Source organism: Felis catus, chromosome B2 (genome assembly GCF_018350175.1).
Source record: "Felis catus isolate Fca126 chromosome B2, F.catus_Fca126_mat1.0, whole genome shotgun sequence".
NCBI lineage: Eukaryota > Metazoa > Chordata > Mammalia > Carnivora > Felidae > Felis > Felis catus.
The window spans coordinates 34,901,927-34,910,840 of record NC_058372.1 but is presented as its reverse complement, the minus strand read 5'-3'; the positions used below and the strand labels follow the sequence as shown (position 1 = coordinate 34,910,840).

General features: G+C 52.1%; 1 protein-coding gene across 7 annotated transcripts in view; it reads left to right on the top strand.

The window, feature by feature from the left end:
• Positions 1 to 918: 918 nt before the first annotated feature.
• The window catches only part of ETV7 (ETS variant transcription factor 7), a 34,000-nt gene continuing 26,004 nt past the window's right edge, over positions 919 to 8,914 (top strand). The window contains exons 1-3 of one of the 7 annotated variants that reach the window (XM_045057453.1): positions 1,194 to 1,802; positions 1,979 to 2,057; positions 2,711 to 2,840. In XM_045057453.1, coding sequence (XP_044913388.1) covers positions 2,052 to 2,057; positions 2,711 to 2,840 — 136 coding nt within the window. In that variant the 5' untranslated portion in view covers positions 1,194 to 1,802; positions 1,979 to 2,051. Of the gene's footprint in view, positions 1,165 to 1,193; positions 1,803 to 1,828; positions 2,058 to 2,710; positions 2,841 to 8,914 lie in introns of those variants that run through there. The other 6 variants (XM_045057451.1, XM_045057454.1, XM_045057450.1 and 3 more) reach the window with 6 other exon arrangements.

Genomic DNA, 8,914 nt, shown 5'->3' with positions numbered 1-8,914 from the left:
ACTGCTGGCCGAAGGGTACGTGCATTTGTAACTTTGCCAGATCTTGTCTTACTACTTTCCGTGGGCTTGCCCAATGTTCTCTGTTCCCCTCGGCCTCTCCAGTGGATTATGTCTAATGACATAATTTTGAATTTTTGCCAGATTAACAGGTAAAAAAATGATATCTCAGAAAACTTTATTTTGCACACCTTAATAATGAGTGAGTCTGAGCATCTTCTATATTCCGGGGCCATTCAGCATTTTGTTTTAGGAGGACTTTCTATTCATATCTTTGCTCCTTTTTCTGTTGGGTTTCTGGCCTTGTTCTTACTAATTTCTAGGAGCTCATGGCGTATCAGTGCTAAGTAAGCATTTGCAACAGCATCTACCCCTTGGGAATTTCTGCACAAGGTCAGGCTTTCTCCTTTTCCTCGGGTGAGTGTGTTGGTTTGCCTGGAGAAGCCAGCGGCCTGGGAAAAGGTGTAGGGGGATTCCACTGAGTACTGAGGTCTAAGGCAGCAGGGGGTACCACAGCCCCTCTGATGGTGGGGCTCCGCCGGCCAAAAGGCAGGCAGAGGCTGGGGTCAGGGCCAAGAAAGTCACCCATCCCTAAGGGGCGAGGCACCTGGTCCAGGCGGACAGCATCGGAGGACCCGTCCCCATCCAAATGAGGAGACACACAGGGGTGACGTGAAGGTGGTCTGTTGCTGTCCTGAGCCCAAGACCAGGGGTTCCTTCGGCTCCCCAGATCCCGCAGCATCTCACCTCCATGCCCCTGGGAACCAGGGCCAGGCTGGCCCGAGGAGGGTCCGTCCACTGGCGGGGGCACGCCGGCAGGACCGACGCCTCCGGGCTGGCAAGCAGACAGCGCCCGCGGCTCTGCTCCCGCAAGGGCCGGCCCCTGCCTCCCCGGAGCCCGCCGGGGCGGGAGTGGAAGCCGGATCCCGCTCTTTCGTTTTCGTTTCCCGGAAGGATAGAGATTACCGGAGCGCCCTTGTGAGCCTGCTCGCCCGGGAACCCGAGGCCACCCGGCGCTTCTCTTCTCGAAAGAGATTTTCTCCTAGGCCACCTTCCAGTTTGGGGAGCCGAGTTAGGGGTTGGGGGAAGGAGGCCCAGCAGCCGCAGCCGGCGGAGCGCTCACGACGGACAGCCGGTGGCTCCCTCACCTCTCCACCTGTGATGCAGGTAAGAGCCCAGCGGCTGGGCTGAAGCCCGCAGTGCGCAGTGCGCGAACTGAGCCTCCTGCCCCCCATCCCTTCTCCATTACCTCAATCAAGTTCCATACTCATTTTGTCAGAGCTTTTTCCTGGCTGGAATCTCGCTTTCCAACACATAACCAAACTTCACCCTCCATCCCTCTCTCGCCGGCCCTCTCTCCTCCTAACTCACCTCCAGCCCTTCTGTGTTATATACTGCTCCGCCACACCTTCTTCTCACCGCTCCATCAACCAGTTGTGATGTCCCAGGAGGTTCCTGCACAAACCAGACCCTCACAGCTGGCAAACGCGATCGCGGAGGCCTCCCCCCACCCCCTCACTCCTTAGCAGTCCCTCTGCCTTTGCCGTATTTCCCCAGCAGCCTCAGAACCGCCCCAGAGCTGGGCTCCCTCCTCCCACCTCCAAGGCCTTTCTCCACCTCCTCTCTCCATGATCAAGTTTCAGATACATATCCATATTTTATCAGACCTTTCCCTGGCCTTCCTGCTGAGGCCCAGACCCCTCTCAGTAGCTCCCTGGCTGGCATTTCCCAGGCAGTTAAAACCCTGGAATTGGCTGGTATTAGAATGCTTGGAAGAGGGTTGAAGAGTCCACGAGGGGCTTCCTGTGAGTATCAGGCCCTAGACCCTAGACCCTTCTCCAGCCTGGCAAGCCCTCCCTCCCAGTGGCAACCTTGGAGGCTGGATTACCTGGGAAACAGCACCCATGGGAGCAGGGGGGCTGGGTCCCAGCCAGAAATGCCCTCAGAGCTACCCCAAAAGTTGTCAAATCCTCCTCTGCAGGCTTCTGGAGTTTGCTCTGTGGCTCCAAATCCCCAGTCTTTCACTGCAGGTTGCCCTCCTCGGACACCAAGAGATGAAGGTAATGCTCTTGAAGATCCTAGATCGGGAAAATGACTTGCTGGGACTGGTTTCACTTTTGCTTTTCACAGGGTGGCACCTGTGACTGGGCATAAGTCCCAAGGATCCTCCTGTTTCTACAAAATCCTGTCACTTTTGTCATGCCCTCATCCTAACGGATGAACCGAATACCTCTGGGGCGAAGCTGGTTGTAAAATTGTAAAGATATAGGCTTCCCTTGGTGGGACCTTGGGATTTAGAAATTTATCCTTCCCTTTTCTCTCTTGAAAACAGCATTTACTTGGTTGCTTGTTTATTTCCGACTTCAGATCTTTTTATCCTGGCCCCTCAGGTCCCCTGTGTCCTCTCACCAAGGTCCCAGAGAGCATCCCTAGGCTCTTAGATTTTCAGCGTACAATCAGATCTTGGCAGGGGAGCCTTCTGGTGGGGTTCGGCACATTCCTGAAAAACTTGAATCAGAAAGGTGAAATTGATCAAGTGCCCGCTGCGTACAAGATGTCGAAGGAACCAAGCTGAAGACATACGTGGTTCCTACCTTTAAGGCAGATGGTTGCTCTTTCCATTGGAAAAAAAAATATCTTAATACATGTAAGGATGGCTGAGCCTTCACCAAGAAGGCTCTTCTTTGACTGCCCCGGCTTTTCTACTTTCTAGGAGGGAGAGTTGGCCAGTTTTTCCGTGAGCCCCGAGGCAGCCACACCACCCCCAGGCACCCAGGCCAAATGTGAAGCTGGAATGGACTTGCTGGGTGAAGGGGGAATCTGCAAGCTGCCAGGAAGACTCCGTGAGTAGAGGGGAGGAGAAAGGCTGATGTTTTTATATTTTTTATTGAAAAAAAAATTTTAAATGTTTATTCATTTTTGAGAGACAGAGAGACAAGATGCAAGCCAGGGAGGGACAGAGAGAGAGAGGGAGAGAGAATCTAAAGCAGGCTCCAGGCTCTGAGCTATCAGCACAGAGCCCGACGTGGGGCTTGAACCCATGAACTGTGAGATCCTGACCGGAGCCAAAGTCAGATGCTTAACCAGTTGAGCCACCCGGGAGCCCCAGAGGCTGATGTTTTTAAAGGACATAAATGTGACACATGGACTTCTTACCCAAGAGACTACCTTCCCTCCATTTGCTATTTCTTTGCTGGGTTTTCTGTAACTTTTCCTTGGTGAGGAAGTCAGAGGAGGTCAATGTGAATTCTCACTGCGGTGAGGCAGCTGCCATGGTCAAGGGTGAAGACGAGAAGTCTCCTCATTAGTAAGATAAGGGTTGGGATCAAATGAGCTATGGGGTCTCTTCCAGCCTAAAGACAAAGGATTGGGGATGTTGCCAATGAGGAAGCCAGATGAGGTGAAACAGTGAACCATAGTTGTATGTATGTAGAACTCTCTTTTAAATGATTATGCTTCATTTTTTTTTTATTTTTTTTTTCAACGTTTATTTATTTTTGGGACAGAGAGAGACAGAGCATGAATGGGGGAGGGGCAGAGAGAGAGGGAGGCACAGAATCGGAAACAGGCTCCAGGCTCTGAGCCATCAGCCCAGAGCCTGACTCGGGGCTCGAACCCACGGACCGTGAGATCGTGACCTGGCTGAAGTCGGACGCTTAACTGACTGCGCCACCCAGGCGCCCCGATTATGCTTCATTTTTATTGTTCCTAAAGTAGCATATGCTTATTGTCAAAAATTGGGAAATGGCAGGGAAGCAGAAGAATATGTAAAACAATCAAACCCACCCAAGGAGAGCCATGGGAGACATATTGGCCATATCTTTTTATTTCATTTTCCCGAGGAAACTCCTAACCATAGAACAGGCTGTAGATTGTTTCAGTTGCCAGAGCTGAGGGGTGGAGAAGCTAAGTGACATGTTCCAGAGCACATGGGCTCTCCATGCTAAGGCCAACCCTTGGTCCTGCTGATAATCCTCTAAGAGATTTTTTTTTAAATTTTTTTTTTCAACGTTTATTTATTTTTTGGGACAGAGAGAGACAGAGCATGAACGGGGGAGGGGCAGAGAGAGAGGGAAACACAGAATCGGAGACAGGCTCCAGGCTCCGAGCCGTCAGCCCAGAGCCCGATGCGGGGCTCGAACTCACGGACCGCGAGATCGTGACCTGGCTGAAGTCGGACGCTCAACCGACTGCGCCACCCAGGCGCCCCTCTAAGAGATTTTTAAATGTACTTCCTAAGCCAAGGGAATCGTAAGATAGGCAGCAAGCTGACTGCCAGTGGGAGGTCTTAATCTGGGGTCGGGGGAGGCGGTTCTTGGGGCGGCTGTGGGCGGGTCCATCTGACTGGGATTGTGAAGCATCCAGGCCACTTCTTGCTCGGCTCATCCAGGGGCTGGAACACTGTTTAACTGATTTCATACCCTTCTGATTTCCTGGCCACGACCTACCTTTTGAGCTGCTGACAGGACCGAGCAGCGGGCATGACTTCACAGGCCTTGGGGGGACCTGGCTGCCTTTGCCGGAAACAGTGTGGCATTCTCTTAGCGAGGAACGCAGCCTGTGGGAAGACGGGGACTCATGGATACGAGAGAACCACAGAACATGGGTGCCCTCACGCCTCAGAGCAGCAGTGGAGGGAAGCGGGAGTGTGGTGTGGGGACAGGGGCAAGGGGCTCTGTGAGGAACCTCTCTTGTTTCGTCTTGTCCGAGTGCAAGCCCTGACCGGTAGGTAGCTTGGAGCTCAGGGCTGTTCCAAGGAGATGTTTGGCAACAGTTACATAGAGGGTAGGATTTGGGTTCTGTTCACAACCCAAACCGTGGTGATGAGGAAAAATGGGACTTTGGGGACAGAGCTGAAGACCCTGAGTGTTGCTGTGAAGAAGGACCTTTGATGACATCTCATGGCAGCTGAGGACACCAAGCCTCGGTGGTGGTTGGGGGGGCTTATTTGCAGGTCCCACGAGGCCCTCTATCATCCCCCGTTACCTCCCCATATTCAAAGTCCACTCTCCTAACTGGCACACCAAGTCCTAGAAGATCAACACTGTAGAGACCTGAGGTGTCCCTCAGGTAATTCACTTGTATTCCAAATAAGGAAATTGGGGGCCAGAAAGTTGTGTTCTGCCCAAAGTCAAGTAACCTTCAGTTACCTCCCTCTTTTGGGGTGCCTAGCTCAGAGTTACTGGGTAAGAGGATATAAGAGGAGTGGGGCTTTAGAAAATGTAGTCATCACCTTGGCAAATACAACTACACCAGACTTTTAATTTTTTGAAGCCCCTTTCGGTGGGGCCGCTCTGAGACGGTCACCAGGCGTTCCTGCACGTTTCTAGTGACAAGAATTTCCTCTTCTCGGGGCGCCTGGGTGGCGCAGTCGGTTAAGCGTCCGACTTCAGCCAGGTCATGATCTCGCGGTCCGTGAGTTCGAGCCCCGCGTCGGGCTCTGGGCTGATGGCTCGGAGCCTGGAGCCTGTTTCCGATTCTGTGTCTCCCTCTCTCTCTGCCCCTCCCCCGTTCATGCTCTGTCTCTCTCTGTCCCAAAAATAAATAAACATTGAAAAAAAAATTAAAAAAAAAAAAAGAAAAAAAAAAGAATTTTCTCTTCTCTTCAGCCAGCCTGTTCCCTGGTTACTCAACTCAGGGTGCCGATTTAGACCTCCTGGGGTACTAGTCCTACTGCCTTCGGCTACATTTCTCCAGAAACAGGCCCTGAAGTACTTCCCCACAGAGGAGCGAAGGACATCCAATTTATTTATTTTTTATTTGATTTGATGTTTATTTATTTTTGAGAGAGAATAAGAGTGTGTGTGCGTGCGAGTTGGGGAGGGGCAGAGAGAGGGGGACAGAGGATCTGAAGGAGGCTCTGAGCTGTCAGCACAGAGCCTGATGGGGGCCTCGAACTCGTGAACTGTGAGATCATGACCCGAGCCGAAGTCGGAGGCTTCACCGGCTGAGCCATCCAGGTGCTCCTGAAATCCAATTTAAATGTAAATTGTAGCACGGTGGGCAACTGGGGCTCAGTACCAGTGGGGACCTGTTGGGGACAGTGAGAGCACACCCTGAGCTGTCCCAGCCCGGGGGTAAGGAAGCTGGGTTTTCATTCACCTGCCTCCCATCCGTGATGGGGTGAGGCTGCTTCCACTGACTCCACTGCAAACTGAAAAGACCCCCTTTTGGGAAGGAGCTAGCAAACCCAGCCGGCCTGGCTCGGCTTCATCCCCACCTTCCCTTTCCAAGTTGCCCTTTGCGCTGGCTAAGTCAGGCGCAGAGTCAGGTGCTGACATTCGACATCTGGCGGCCATCAGAGAGTAGAGGTGAGCGCCAGGGGCCATGGGCAGGGCACCAGCAGCGTCCTCTGTACTTCTTAGATTTCATGACTCATATTTACTTCTGAAAGTATTCAGGCAACAAGTCCTGGCCTTTGGTAAATATCTAGCCGTCTTCCAAGACTGGGAGCGCTAAATGACTCATTTTCCTGTCAACAGCGTCCCAGATGAGCGAACTGCTGACCCCCCAGTGAGGGGTTGACCTTTCAGACGGCTGTGGTGATGTCATGCCCCTTTCTTACATTTCTGGCAATTGAGTTTCCCTCGCTGGGCATCTCTCTGACATTTATCCCCCGTCACCCACCCCCCTTCCCTCCCCCCGTCACCCACCCCCCTTCCCTCCTCCACCTCCAGCTCCTCTTCTCATCAGCAGGGTGATTTGCCTCAGCAGGAAGGTGAACGAACAAAACAAATCTTGCTTAGCTTTGTGAGTGGGTGCCAAGTGGCTCACACAAGTTCCCTGCAGAGCTTACGTTTCCGTGTTTACTTGCCCGACAAAGATGTGCGGTAGAGCAGGGCAGAGTCCACTCTGGGGGTGACTGTCCTGTCTAGTGACAGGAAGGGGGCTGAGACGGAGGGGCTGGATCCCCCAGGCTCTGCACGCACAAAAGGAGACTCACAATGAGGCTTCCCTCTGCGGAAGTGGAGAGTGGAAGGGGATTCATACCTTCCCTCCCCCAGGCTGCATCCAAGAGGGTCTCCCCAAGGTCAGGGGTGAGTCGGGAGCCGTGAAGGCAGTACAGGTCCTGGGACCACTTGCGGGAGCCGGGCTGAGGTCCCAGGGAGTGGGTCTTGGGGGTGGTGATGCAGCTCAGGGGATTTTGAGGAGGCAGTTTTGAGATGGTCACCAGCACAGCCGCGTTTGAGGACAGAGAAACTGAGACTCTGTGCAGCTAGCGGCCAGATGGGGCCTCATGCCTCAGACTCTTAGTTCCTGGTCCTGAGCTGCCACATTTTCCTGGAGCTGATTCTCTGGGGAAAAAAAAAAAAAAATCTCTGTGAACTTCCCATGGTTGGCTGCAGAAGAATTGAGATCTCTGCGTTTAGAAATTGACTTTCAAAGCTCCTAGTTGTAAACAAGCCACGGGCAGAGACCATAGAGCGCCACGTCTGATTTTCAGACGTCGTGGGCAGAGGGAGGACACGTTTCTGCAACGCCCTCGCAGCATACAACACAGGAGAAGGTCCCTTGGGGTATTCCGACAGGTGTTCACGCTGCTGCTCAAGTTCATAGCCTTCACTTATAGAGAGTCCCCAGGCACTTATGTTAATGTGTACAATTCTCTTTTTTTTTTTAAATTAATTTATTTATTTTGAGAGAGACAGAGAGTGCCAGTGGGGGAGGGGCAGAGAGAGGGGGAGAGAATCCCAAGCAGGCTCCGCACTGTCAGCATGGAGCCTGACGCAGGGCTCCAACCCATGGCCATGGGGTCATGACCTGGGTCGAGATCAAGAGCGGGATGCTCAACTTGCAGAGCCACCCAGGCGCCCCAACAGTCAATTCTGACAGAGTGGCTTCCTGCCATCCTAGACCAGGGCATCTCGAATTTTCGCGTGCACGTGAGTCTCCTGGGAGCGTTATTGAAATGTAGATTCTGATTCGGTAGGTTTAGGGTGAGCCTCCAGTAAGCTATACCTCTAGTAAACTCTTGGGTGACACCGCTGCTCCTGGAAATACATTCAAGGGCCGCATTTTATAAAGCTGTGTCCTAACAGTGCTTTCCCAAGTGTTTGGTCAGGGCAGACAGCCCCTCCTCTGCTGTCCTGCCTGCCCCTTCGTTGCGGTGTATTCAATAAACTTCTATCTTCTTAAAACAAAAAACGAAGCATTTGGCCAGGACTAAGGAGTGACATCAGTTTAGTGGGTCAAAATAAGCATTTAAAAAAAAATGAAATAGAACAGGGCGCCTGGGTGGCTCAGTCGGTTGAATGTCCGACTTCGGCTCAGGTCATGATCTCACGGTTCGTGGGTTCGAGCCCCGTATCGGGTTTGCCCCTGTCAGCGAAGAGCCTGCTTCAGATCCTTTGTCTCCCTATCTCTCTGCCCCTCCCCTACTCGTGCTCTCTCTCTCAAAAATAAATTTTAAAAAATTAAAAAAAATTTTTTTTAATGAAATAGAACATTTCACAGTACATCATAAATAGTAAAGGTAGCTGTGATCTCATGAACACTTTGTTTTGGCTCGTTATAAGTACATGCTTGTGTGGGTCATGATGTAAAATGCATTTTTTTTTTTTTTTTTTTTTTTACTGCGGGTTGCAATTAGAATGGTCTGAGGAACTGCCCTAGATCAAGGCAAGAGAAGCAGTAAGTTAGGTGGAAGCAGGAGCCAAGGGAGAGGCGGGGTGGGGTGGAGTGGGGAGGCTGGAGACTAGAAGTGGGTGTTTGGGAAGCTTTGAGTATTGACAGTGATGTTGTCACCTGACAGGGAAAGGGAATATGGCAAACCACAAACGGATGGGAGATTCCCAAAGCCAGCAACTTCGGGACAAAGAGCCTCCTGCTCCCTAAAGTCGGGGTCTGGGCTAGACCATGCGCATCTCTGTGCAGACTGAAAAGACCCCTCCTCTGGGAAGAAGCCAAGCCACACCCA